This window comes from Terrapene carolina, unplaced genomic scaffold (genome assembly GCF_002925995.2).
Source record: "Terrapene carolina triunguis isolate 2854851 unplaced genomic scaffold, T_m_triunguis-2.0 Scaffold111, whole genome shotgun sequence".
In the NCBI taxonomy this organism is placed as follows: domain Eukaryota; kingdom Metazoa; phylum Chordata; order Testudines; family Emydidae; genus Terrapene; species Terrapene triunguis.
In genome coordinates, this window is record NW_020664462.1 from 5,284,521 (window position 1) to 5,297,433 (window position 12,913).

The 12,913-nt window shown below is 46.4% G+C and overlaps 1 protein-coding gene across 2 annotated transcripts in view; it reads left to right on the forward strand.

Annotated features, from left to right (window-relative positions):
- The window catches only part of LOC112112364 (meiosis-specific coiled-coil domain-containing protein MEIOC-like), a 50,277-nt gene that overhangs the window by 15,775 nt on the left and 21,589 nt on the right, over nt 1-12,913 (forward strand). For both annotated transcript variants that reach the window (XM_029911634.1, XM_029911635.1), the window contains one exon: nt 6,937-7,103. In XM_029911634.1, the coding sequence (XP_029767494.1) occupies nt 6,937-7,103 (167 nt within the window). The remainder of the gene's footprint in view (nt 1-6,936; nt 7,104-12,913) is intronic.

The following is a 12,913-nucleotide window of genomic DNA, read 5'->3' on the forward strand; positions in this document are numbered from 1 at the left end:
ATGATTGGCTGATCAAAGGCCATTTGCGAGCTCAGGTTCAGCACAGCGTTGCCATAGTACGGGCCACCTGTCGGGCGTTGGGCCTGTTGGTAAGCAAACAGAAATTAACACTAGTCCCAGTGCAAAGAATAGAGCTTATAGGGGCAGTGCTCGTCTCTACCCAGGCCAGGGCCGTCATAGCAGAAGCCCGATTCCAAACTATGTCAGATCTAATCGCCCGCGTCACAGCTCGCCCGCGTCACAGCTCACCCGCTTATGAGTGCCCGGGTATGCCTCAGGCTGTTAGGTCACATGGCAGTGTGTACTTACGTGGTGCAATATGCGAGGTTACACCTCAGACCCCTACAGATTTGGCTGGCATCGATCTACTCCCCGGGCAGATACCACTTGGACTCAGTTCTCACTATCCCATCAACTGTCTTAACATCTCTGACTTAGTGGGTAGATCCGTGTTCGGTGATGAAATGGGTGCCCTTTACTGCCCCGTATCCATCAGAGACCTTGGTTATGGATGCATCAGAACTGGGGTGGTGAGCCCACCATGGCAATCTCAGGATCAAAGGGCCCTGGTCCCAGGAAGAGCTAAATTCAGGGCGATACATTTGGCCTGCCAGGTGTTTTTTCCCCAGTTGTCAGGCAGGGTTGTGCAGGTCTCAATGGACAATACGGCCTTGATTATTTTATGTCAACAGGCAAGGGGGAGCTTGCTTCTCAGGCCTGTGTCAGGAGGTCCTCTGTCTGTGGGACTTCTGTGTGAACCACACCATCTGTTTCGAGGCAGCACACCTTCCCGGAGAACAGAATGCGTTGGCAGATCAACTCAGCGGGTCCTTTTCCATTCATCCTGAGTGGTCCCTTCACCCAGAGGTAGTCAGTGCTATCTTCCAGAGGTGGGGGACTCTCCAGGTGGACCTGTTTGCCACCAGACAGAACAGGAAATGCCGCAGGTTCTGCTTGGTGCACAAGCACAGCAAAAGCTCTCTGTCTGACGCCTTCCTGCTCTCGTGGGCGGGCAGGCTGCTGTTTGCCTTTCCACCGATCCCCTTGGTTCACAAGGTCCTTCTAAAGATCAAGAGGGACAAGGCAAAGGTTATCTTGATAGCTCCGGCATGGCCATGCATTGGTTTAGCACACTTCTGGACCTCTCGGTAGCAACTCTGTTAGAGCTCCCATGATGTCTGGACTTGATTTCACAGAACCAAGGCTGGTTGCTTCACCCGAACCTCGTCTCCCTACACCTGATGGTGTGGCTTCTGTGTGGCTAAACTCCGAGGAGTAGGCCTGCTCCGGAGCACGTAGGTAGGTAGCAGGAAACGCTCCATCAGGGCTACCTACTTGGCTGAACTTGTGGGCCTCTGAGTGGAATCTTTCTCCATCTCAGCCCTCACTGCAGTCCATCTTGGACTATTTGCTCCACCTGAAGCACCAGGGTCTGACTGTCTTCAGTCAAGGTTCACTTGGCAGCCATCTCAGCCTTCCATCCTCTGGTCCAGGGCAGATCAGTCTTCTCCCATGAGATGAAGATCAGGTTCCTCAAGGGTTTAGAAAGATCTACGCACAGGTTTGTGCCCCGATTCCCCCATGGGACTTAAACCTGGTCCTGTCAAGGTTCATGGGTCTCCCCTTTGAGCCGTTAGCTTCTTGTTCTCTCCTACTCTTCTTGTGGAAGGTTGCCTTCCTAGTGGTGATTACCTCGGCCAGAAGGGTCTCTGAAATCAAAGCCTTGACATCAGAACCCCCATATACACAGTGTTCTTCAAAGACAACATCCAGCTGTGCCCCCACCTGACCTTCCTTCCAAAGGTGGTGTTGCAGTTCATAACAACCAGGACATTTTTCTGCCTGTTTTATTTCCGAAGCCTCACAGCACTGCTGTGGAATGTCGGCTACATACTTTAAATGTTAGATGGGCCTTGGCCTTCTATATTGAAAGAACTAAGCCCTTCTGCAAGTCTACACAGCTTTTCGTGGCTGTGCTGAACAGGATGAAAGGTCTACCAGTGTCATCCCAAAGAATATTGTCCTGGATAACTGCCTGCATCCGAGCTTGCTATGAGCTGGCGAACGTCCCACCACCAGCTATCGTGATGTCTCATTCTACAAGACCCCAGTCTTCATCAGCAGCGTTCCTCGCACAGATACCAGTCCAGGATAGCTACAGGGCCGCGATGTGGTCATCGATTCAGACCTTCGCATCCCACTATGCCATCACCCAACAGGCCCGTGACAATGCTAGTTTCGGTAGAGCAGTGTTGCAATCAGAACATACATGAACTTGGAGCCCACCTCAGGGGATACTGCTTGTGAGTCACCTAGCATGGAATGGACATGAGCAAGCACTTGAAGAAGAAAAAATGGTTCTTAATTTTTCGTAACAGTTGTTCTTTGAGATGTGTTGTTCATGTCCATTCCCTGATCCACTCTCCTACCCTCTTGTCGGCGTTACCGGCAAGAAGGAACTGAGAGTGTGTGGAGTCGGCGGTGTCCCTTATACCGGTGCATGTTCACAGGGCTCCAGAAGGTTCTTGGGCTGGCCCTACGGATACTACTAAGGGTAAAATCTCCAGCATGTAGCGTGCACATACCTAGCCTGGAATGGACACGAGCAACATTTCGCAACTGTTGCTGTCAAGGTTCCTTCCCCACTCTGAACTCTAGGGTACAGATGTGGGGACCTGCATGAAAATCTCTAAGCTTAACTACCAGCTTAGATCTGCTTTTGCTGCCACCACCCAAATTATATATGAGTTATTTGGGAAACTCTGTCTACCTCCCCCCCCAGAATATCTCCCTCCCAAGTACTATAACCCTTCCCGGGGCAGCCTTGAGAGACTTCACCAATTTCCTGGTGAACACCGATCCAAAGCCTTGGATCTTAAAACAAGGAGAATTTAACCATTCCCCCTCCTTTCCCCCCACCAATTCCTGGTGAGTCCAGATCCAACCCCCTTGGATCTTAAATCAAGGAAAAATCAATCAGGTTCTTAAAAAGAAGGCTTTTAATTAAAGAAAGAAAGGTAAAAATCATCTCTGTAAAATCAGGATGGAAAATAACTTTACAGGGTAATCAGATTCAAAGAGCCCAGAGGAACCCCCTCTAGCCTTAGGTTCAAAGTTACAGCAAACAGAGGTAAACCCTCTAGCAAAAGGAACGTTTACAAGTTGAGAAAACAAAGATAAACCTAACATGCCTTGCCTGGCTGTTACTTACAAGTTTTGAAATATGAGACTCTTGTTCAGAAAGATTTGGAGAGCATGGATTGATGTCCAGTCCCTCTTAGTCCCAGGAGCGAACAAAACCCAAAACAAAGAGCACAAACAAAAGCCTTCTCCTCCCCCCCCCCCAGATTTGAAAGTATCTTGTCCCCTTATTGGTCCTTTGGGTCAGGTGTCAGCCAGGTTACCTGAGCTTCTTAACCCTTTACAAGTAAAAGGATTTTGGTGTCTCTGGCCAGGAGGGATTTTATAGTATTGTACACAGAAGGGCTGTTACCCTTCCCTTTATAGTTATGACAGTTGCCCTTTGAGATAAGTTAGTAACCATTTTTTTTCTTTATTAAAGTGCCCTATAATATCAAAATGTTGTCCAGTCCACTCAGGTTAAGTGCCTTTTCTGCCAAGCCACATCTATTTCATTGGGTCACAGTGGGGAAGAGAGGCCTACTAAGAAAAAGGTATGGTGGTTACCACCAAATCAAACTCAGGCCTAGGTCTTGCAACAAGGAGGGCTTTAGTGTTCTGGTTTCTTGAGTATCTAACAGAGAGGGAGAGAGATTCAAAGCAGCTGAACAGATAGCAACACCCACTCTCCTGTGGGTTGGGGAGTGTTCTAGCAATACCTGAGAGACAGTGGAATGAAGACTGACTGACTATTTATTTTGATTTAAATGATAACTAAAAAGATGCCTATCCAGGGCTTTAGGCACCATGACACACAGGAACAATGCAGTTGAAATTTCAGCATCATTAAAATGATTAACTGAGCAGGAGGTCAGCCAATCAACGACAATAATTTCTTTTAGCCCCTTTCTCATATAGGAAGTATACCCTCAGCCTTCTCCAAGAACCCTATCAAAAAGTTCTTCAAACATTTGTCCACATGGATCCCACTGTAGGTGTGTGTACTCCATGTGTGCGAGCCCAGAATCTTTTATCCAGCTGTATTCATTGGGGCTGCTCATGCATCCTGTACTCATGCCCCTCCCAAGGGTATAAAGAGTGGAGCAGCCCCAGCTGCCATTCAATTTCTTCTTTCTGCTCATGGCAGCAAGACAGAGCTACATGGTGTCCTTCTACTTCCCTGTAATTTCGTAGGTTGTTTAGGGTAGTTACTTACCGAGTTGACAACTGTTCTTTGTAGCCTATACATTTTATTTAGTGCCCATTGGCCCCCTCAAAAAAGGCAAAATTTATTTTTTGCTTGAGTCTCCCCCGGTATTGAGGTGAAAGTCTGATGGCTGACACTGTCTTTAGGCTTTAAAATCTGCACTGCCTGTGAATCACCTGTGCCTGCAAATAATGGACATATTAAGTGTCTTTGTTTAGGGAAACTGCATATTATGTACAAATGTTCAGTTTGCAAATCCTTTTCTACATGCATGAAGGGAGCTAGTGATACCCATTGAAAAATGTTTCTGATGGAAAGGTCAGTGAGGAGTTTTCCCAAATTTGAAGTCCCTCATCAAAAGCAATCTGCTGTTTTAAAGCTGGTTGCTGCTAGTGCTTCAGCTACCAGAGATGCTACTTATGGTGGCTAGCATGCCTACTGCTCTAAGAGACCTCATGCTTTTCAAAAACATGCTGAGCCTTCTCTTCAGTCCTCTTCTGGTCAGTCAGTCTGACTCCTCCTGTCCAAGGTAGGAAGGAGCAGAGATCTTCAGATGGTGTTTGGCACCGATCACCGTCCCTGGCACCAGCTAAGAAGAGGTTTAAGCCTCATTGCTCTGATGTCTCCAAACTCGTTCCTTCCAAATCTGATCAGCACCGTGAGTCTTCAGGGACTAGGGAAGCCCTTCTTCCACTTGGTACTGTGTTGACTGTTCTCAGTGACCGATAACACTTCTTCAGTACTGATGCCATTGATGCCGTCTGCCACAGATTCTTCAGTACCACACCTTAATAAGAAGACCCCGTCTACTGAGACATCCACATTGGTACCACGGAGCTCGTCCACTTTGGTCCTGATTCCTATCTCAATGCCGGCTGCCTTTACAACCTCTGGGAACATAGTGATCACTCCAATACCGGAATCTCCTGTCTTTGATATTCTCCAATATTTACTAGATTCAAGTCCCTTCTGGTATGGGAACCAAAGGTATCGATTATGAAAGAATCTCCCTGAAACAGTTATCTGTGGTACCAATATCTATTTTTCAGTAACTAGTGTCTAGATCTCCACAGTCTGTTACAACCCCATAGATATATGTACCATCCTGGATGGAGTTCTGCTAGTCTGTATCTTTGTCTTATGACTGTAGAAGTGCTTCTTGTAGATTTTCTCCTCAGTCTTCTAGACTGGTTCCTGAAAGAGACCTAAGAAGAAGTCCTTCTTGTCATAGATCCCATACTTCTGACAGGTTTCAGGCACCTTACATCTTGTGGCATTATCTGCCTTTCCTGTATGGAATGCAGTCTTGGAATGTAGGTCAGTATGGAATCCTCAACATTTTCCTGCTCCTTATTCATCTAGATTCAGGTCTGAGAATAGATCACCTCTTCCTAAAGAACCATCTAAGATAGCACAACTCTCTAACCAGAGTTCGTCCAGGAAGTTGAACAGGAACCTCATGGAGGACAATGAGGGACCAACCCATTCCTTTGGCTAGTTCATTTTCATCACCAAATAAGACTATAGCACCATCTGCTCCTTCCACAGCCTAATATCAAGGCCTGTCAGGACCTCCTTAAAACGATGGCGGAGACCTTAGATATACTCCTCAAAGTCATTCAGGAAAGTTCTCTCAAATTATTTGATATTCTGCATCCAGTCTCCCAAGTCTGTTTGGCTATGCCAATCAGTGAGAGTATCCTGGAGCCAGCTGAAAGGTTGTGGCATGCCCCATGCTTATTTTTACTTGTGATTTGTGTCAAGCTGCATTAGAATGGAAACTGGAATTGAATTACAATGCCCAAAACAGCATTTTAAAATTGTTTTTGGTTAAATAAAGCTACCTTAAATGTGCTGCATACTTTTTAAAATGTAAGTTTATCAGAACATTTTGCATTTGAACCTGATTTGATATACAAAGGAAGTATTATCTGTAATTAGTTAATTGAACCGATTGTTTCTGGTTTCCATTTCCTTTAGATTTTAGAAACAGTAGCTCTCATCCTTTCTCACCTAGATTTTATGCGTAGACTGGAAAAGGAAAGCAAGTTTTCCTGCGTTAAAAAAAAAAAAGAAAAAAAAAAAGTGAATCCATTTCTCAACTTTCAATGAAGTAGTCATTTAACAAACTAGTTGAATAAACTGAAAGAAAGAAAATATTCTCTCTGCAGCTGTGTAAGAAGCTACTGTTATCAAAATCTGGTTAACGCTTCAATTAATGCACTTCCAGGTGCTTAGCACAGTGAATTCCACCAGTTCAGTGGTTTGACTTTCTTTAAAATTTCAGCATAAACATGTACTGTTTGAATATTATTTAGTTAATTTATTTTGATAGATTATACTAAGTTTTGGCCTTAACATAAGTCGTCACAATTTCAGATTTATTTTTAATAGGTTTATTTTTAAAAAGAAAAATCTGATTTAAATAACACCTGATTTTTTTAAAAAAATCATATGTATGGATTTGCAGAAACAAAGTTTTCAGAAAGAAAAAATATTACCTATTTTAAAAAACAAACAAACTTCCTTTTTTCAAAAGAGGTGCCCTTTATTGTTCGCTTTCATAAACTCCTCACATTGTAAAACCGTTCACTCTCTTTTCAATTCAGGTAAACGGCAAGAAACAAAAAATGGACACTCAGTTATTCGCCCCATTGTTAGGAGGGATCACAAGTACACCACCACCTCTGGAATCATCCCGGCTATATAGTAATTGGTCTGTGTGTGGAGATGATACCAACACAGCAACTTCTTTACAAGACTGCACAAAAAAAAGGTATTAAATAAGTATAATCTTATGCTTTTTTGTGGAAGGCTGAAAGTTTAATTGGGCAGGAGTGTGAGGGTTTGGTTTCTAAGTATTGTAAGGACGAAGTTATGGGATAACTCCAGAAACTCATGGGCAATAAATCACCTGAATTGAATAGTATTTATCAAATAACTGTGGCAATCATGGCTATACTTTTAAAATATGTGACATAAAAGTTTCTTATTATGGAACATAATGGGAAAGTCAAGTATCAGATAAATCTTGATCTTTATATAATGACAAAAAATTACCTTTTGAAAAGGCCTCCTTGTTACATCACGTCATTATGACCCTTTTTGGTGACAGAGGGAGCTGTTTTTTGTAACAGAAGGGGCACAGTGAATGCCAGTTTCTTCCTCTTGTTACTGAACAGTACAAACGGATGGAGGTTAGGGGACATATGTGTGTGGAACTTCACCACAACCTGTAACGTAAGCATGCATACGCCAGCTTTCTGGGACTTATGCAGAGGTCTTCCAGGGGATACATCAACTCATCTAGATATTTGCCTAGTTTTACAACAGGCTACATAAAAAGTCCATACAAACTAAAATTTCATACAGAAAAAATTAGAAAGCAATTTTTCAGTAATAGTGTGCTGTGACACTTTTGTATTTTTATGTCTGATTTTGTAAGCAAGTAGTTTTTAAGTGAGGTGAAACTTGGGATAAACAAGATGAATCAGACTCCTGAAAGGGGTACAGTAGTCTGGAAAGGTTGAAAACCACTGGTGTAGTCTGTGGGGTGGGGCTGGGAATGAGGGGTTCAGGGTGTGGGAGGGGGCTCTGGGCTGGGGCAGGGAGTTGGGGTGTGGGAGGGGGTCAGAACTCTGGGCTGGGGTGCAGGCTCTGGTGTGGGGCCAGGGATGAGAGGCTTGGGGTGCAGGAAGGAGCTCCAGGTTTGGGGGGGGGGGGCTCAGGGTAGGGGGTTGGGGCGTGGACTTACCTCGGGTGGCTCCCGGTCAGCGGCGCAGCAGGGGTGCAGAGGTAGGCTTCCTGCCTGTCCTGGCACCACGGACTGCACTGCACCCCGGAAGCGGCCAGCAGCAGGTCCAGCTCCTAGGCAGAGGCACACAAGCAGCTCTTAGGCTCTCACCCACAGGCACCGCCCCCCACCTCCCATTGGCCAATTCCCGGCCAATGGGAGTGCAGAGCTGGTGCTCGGGGTGGGGGCAGCACGCGGAGCCCTGTGACCCCCCTCCGCCTAGGACCTGCTGCGGCTGCTTCTGGGGCGCAGCACGATGTCAGAATAGGTAGGGACTAGCCTGCCTTAGCCGGACAGCACCATCGATGGGACTTTTAACGGCCCGGTCGGTGGTGCTGACCAGAGCCGCCATGACCCAGTGCCTTACATTCCGCGACTCAGTACTGGGTCGCGACTGGCAGTTTGAGAACCTCTGGTCTAGACTAGTCTCTCTCTCCCTTTGTTACATAACTCACCAGAGATGCCTGTGCAGCCCCGAGGGCCCTCACTTGCATCAGAGATTTAGTGCTGCTAGATGATTTTGTTAAAATGCTAGCTAAAATTTACTAGCTCAACAAGTGGTGTATGATAGCCATTGAGCAACTCTGTATTGGTAGCAGAAGAGATCCGAAATAGGGGGTGTTCAAGTAAACCATGTGGAGATTGGATTCAGTTTGTCTCCCATCAAGGTAGGCAGCCTATATTAAGTATCCAGAGACAGGAATCATGTTAGCTATTAAATTAAAGTTTTAATGGACACCCCAATCTGCACTCTGGGCCCCCACTCCTAGGCCTGGGCTACTTTTCCCATCTAATCTTTCCTACCCTCGTCATTCAGTCAGCTTATGAAACTGTTGTTGCAGCTTCCTGCTGTTATGCTAGTCTGGCCCTGTGTTACCCCTTCTTTTATCTACTCCCATTTTCTTTCACATTCCTGTTACCCGGTTCTATTTCCTTTCCCCTTGGCCTGGTCTACACTTACCCCCCAATTCGAACTAAGGTACGCAACTTCAGCTACGTGAATAACGTAGCTGAAGTCGACGTACCTTAGTTCGAACTTACCTCGGTCCACACGCGGCAGGCAGGCTCCCCCGTCGACGCCGCGGTACTCCTCTCGTCTAGCTGGAGTACCGCAGTCGACGGCGATCACTTCCTGGTTCGACTTATCGCGTCCAGACAAGACGCGATAAGTCGAACCCAGAACTTCGATTCCCAGCCGCCGAACTAGCGGCTGGGTGTAGACATACCCCTTGTATACCAGACATTTAAATGAGCACTCTCATGCTACCTCACATTTATCTTAGTCATCTTAAGAGAAATATGTGCATCTGTTGAAATATTTAGTGTATCTTTATGGTAGCTTTAGAAATATATAGGCAGCTGTTAACAATTAGAGAAGTTATACAAATGCAGACCTCTCTCTCTCTTCCCCTGGGTTCTTTCCATCTCTATCCCAAGTGCTGGCTATGGCATGCATTCTTACTTTGGGGTTGTTTAAGGCAAACTCCCACAGTAATTTATTGGCACTTGATACCCATGATGACATTTGCATTTTCAATGTAAATGTCTCATTTTAGTATTTATAACTCACTACATCAGAAATAGGAAGCCTAAGAAAGAATAGGTGCTGTGACTGGTTCCCCCTGGGTGCCACCTGGAACTGGGGTACCCACTGAGTACCCACCAGCCTGGGCTCCCTCTCACACTGTGTTGCTGTGGCAAGCTGCAGACCCGCTCCCGGTCCTACATGTCCACCAGTATTTCACACAGGTAGGGACATGCCCAGCTGCAGTTACACGTAAGCTCTCTAACCACCAGCTTCCCAGCCTGGGACACCAGAACAGTACTGTCCTGCCCTGGTCAAATCTGGCCAGTATATGGGTTTAATACCGGGTCCACCTCTCCCTCAATGTGAAGAGAACAATGCACACTTGTGGTAACTAAGCAGAGATTTTCCCCAAGCACTCCAGTCAAAGCTCACCGATTTAGATTAAAACAAAAACAAGTTTATTAACTGCAAAAGATAGATTTTTAAGTGCTTATAAGTGATAGCAAACAGATTAAAGCAGATTACCTAGCAAATAAATAAAAAACACAAACTAACCTTAATATGCCATATATACTCGTACATAAGCCGAATTTTTTAGTAAAAAAGGGAAGCACCAGAGAAGGCGATCGGCTTATGAATGGGTATAGAGACGGGAGAGGTGGGACACAGCCTTTCCCCCCCAACAGAGGGAGCAAGGAGAGGCAGCACAGCCAGCAGATCCAGAAGGGAAGAGGCAGGGCTAGAGTCTCTCTGCTTCTGGCCACGCTGCTCTCTCCCCAGCCTCCGAAGCAGCTGCAGCTCCGGGGCTGGCAGGCTGCAGCGGTGCCGCTTGGCCCCGCCCCCCAGAGCAGGCTATGGCCATGCCGCCTGCCCACCAGAGCATGCTGCGACCGTGCCGCCCGGCCCAGCCTGCTGGAACATGCTGCGTCCGCGCCGCCCGGTCTGGCCCACCGGAACAGGCTGCAGCCGCGCTGCCCAGCCTGCCGGAGCAGCTCCAACCAGGTCAGAGACATCCTCCCCTGGCCCTCCTCAGATAAGGTGGGAAGGGATGGGATGGGGAGAATGGGGGGGGGTGTCCCAGGATAGGGGTGGGGTCTTGTGGGGGGGTCCCAGGGATTACTCCCCTGACCCCCAGCTTGTCGCCCCCAAAACATTTCCCTACCAGCTGCTGTCCCGGCCCATCAGGGTAAGCAGCTGGCGCGCCAGGACACTTTGTTTACTTAGGTTTACCTCCGTGCCTGCGGACACTCGAGGTAAACAAACCATCTCGGCCTGCCAGCGACTTATCTTGATGGCCTGGGAGCCAAAGTTTGCTGACCCCTGAATTATAGGGTCGGCTTATGAACGTGTTATAAATTTTTTCCATTTTTACTTATCCATCTTGGGGGGGTCGGCTTATAAACGAACCGGCTTATGATCGAGTATATACAGTATTAAATAGATTGGATATGAATTAGCAGATTCTCGCCCGGAGAAATGATACAAGCAGGCTGCAGATTTTTAAGGGGCAAGCTGCACTTGCTTTACAGCTTGGAATCCTCAGGTCTTTTATTCACAGGCTAGAAATCCCGTTAGCCTGGATCCAACACTTCCCCCAGTTTAGTCTTTGTTCCTCAAGTGTTTCCAAGAGTCTTCTTGTGTGGGGAGTGAAGAACTCTAGATGATGCCACTCAAGGGGTTAAAGGGAGAGATTAAGGAAGATAAAGGCATTGCTGAGAAGTTAAAAAAAATTTTTTTTGAATCAGTCTTCACTGGTGAGAATATTAGGAAGAATCACAGAAGTGTAGGACTGAAAGAGACCTCAATAGGTCATCTAGTCCAGTCTCCTCCACTAAAGTCAGGACTACATAACAGACGATTCCTGACAGGTGTTTGTCTAACCCAGGGACGGGTAAACTTTTTGGCCTGAGAGCTGCATCGGGTTTCGGAAATTGTATGGAGGGCCGGTTAGGGGAGGGGGTCGTGGCCACTTTTAAGTCTGTTATTGAGTGTCCAGCAAGATTGAAGTGCTCTCCTACTGGTTTTTGAATGTTACAATTCTTGATGTCTGATTTGTGTCCATTTATTCTTTTGCGGAGAGACTGTCTGGTTTGGCCAATGTACATGGCAGAGGGGCAATGCTGGCACATGATGGCATATATCGCATTGGTAGATGTGCAGGTGAACGACCCCTGATGGTGTGTGGCTGATGTGGTTAGGTCCTATGATGGTGTCCCTTGAGTAGATATGCGGACAGAGTTGGCAACAGGGTTTGTTGCGGGGACTGGTTCCTGGGTTATTGTTTTTGTTGTGTGGTGTGTAGTTGCTGGTGAGTATTTGCTTCAGGTTGGGGAGCTGTCTGTAAGCGAGGACTGGCCTGTCTCCCAAGATCTGTGAGAGTGAGGGATTGTCCTTCAGGATAGGTTGTAGATCCTTGATGATGCGCTGGAGAGGTTTTAATTGGGGGCTGTAGGTGACGGCTAGTGGCGTTCTGTTACTTTTTTTGTTGGGCCTGTCCTGTAGTAGGTGACTTCTGGGTACCCTTCTGGCTCTGTCAATCTGTTTCTTCACTTCACCAGGTGGGTACTGTAGTTTCAACAAAAAAACTTCAAGAACAGAGTTCAACGAGAAACTGCAGAACTGGAATTAATTTGCAAACTGGACACCATCAAATTAGGCCTGAATAAAGACTGGGAGTGAATGGGTCACTACAAAAAGTAATTTTCCCTCTGCTGATACTCAGACCTTCTTGTCAACTGTTAGAAATGGGAGACATCCACCTTGATTGCATTGGCCTCGTTAGCACTGACCCCCACTTGTTAAGGCAACTCCCATCTTTTCATGTGCTGTAATCTATATACTGCTTACTGTATTTTTCACTCCATGCATCTGATGAAGTGGGTTTTAGCCCACGAAAGCTTATGCCCAAATAAATTTTAGTCTCTAAGGTGCCACAGGGACTCCTCGTTAAAATTCTTTGAACATATCAATGAGGTAGTGGATAAAGGAGAACCAGTTGATGTTTATCTGGACTACCAAAAAGGCCTTTGACCAGGTCCCTCAATAAAGAAACTAAGTAGGCATGGACTGAGAGGTAAAGTATTGTGACGGATCAAAATCTGACTAGGAGCTAGGAAGCAAAGGGCCATGTCTACATTGCAAGTATTACAGCTGCACCTGCGCTGCTGTGGTGTAGATACTTGCTACAGCGATGGAAAGGGTTTCTTTTAAATCCACTCCCTTGAGAGGTGGTAGCTGGGTTGACAGAAGAATTCTTCCTTTGACC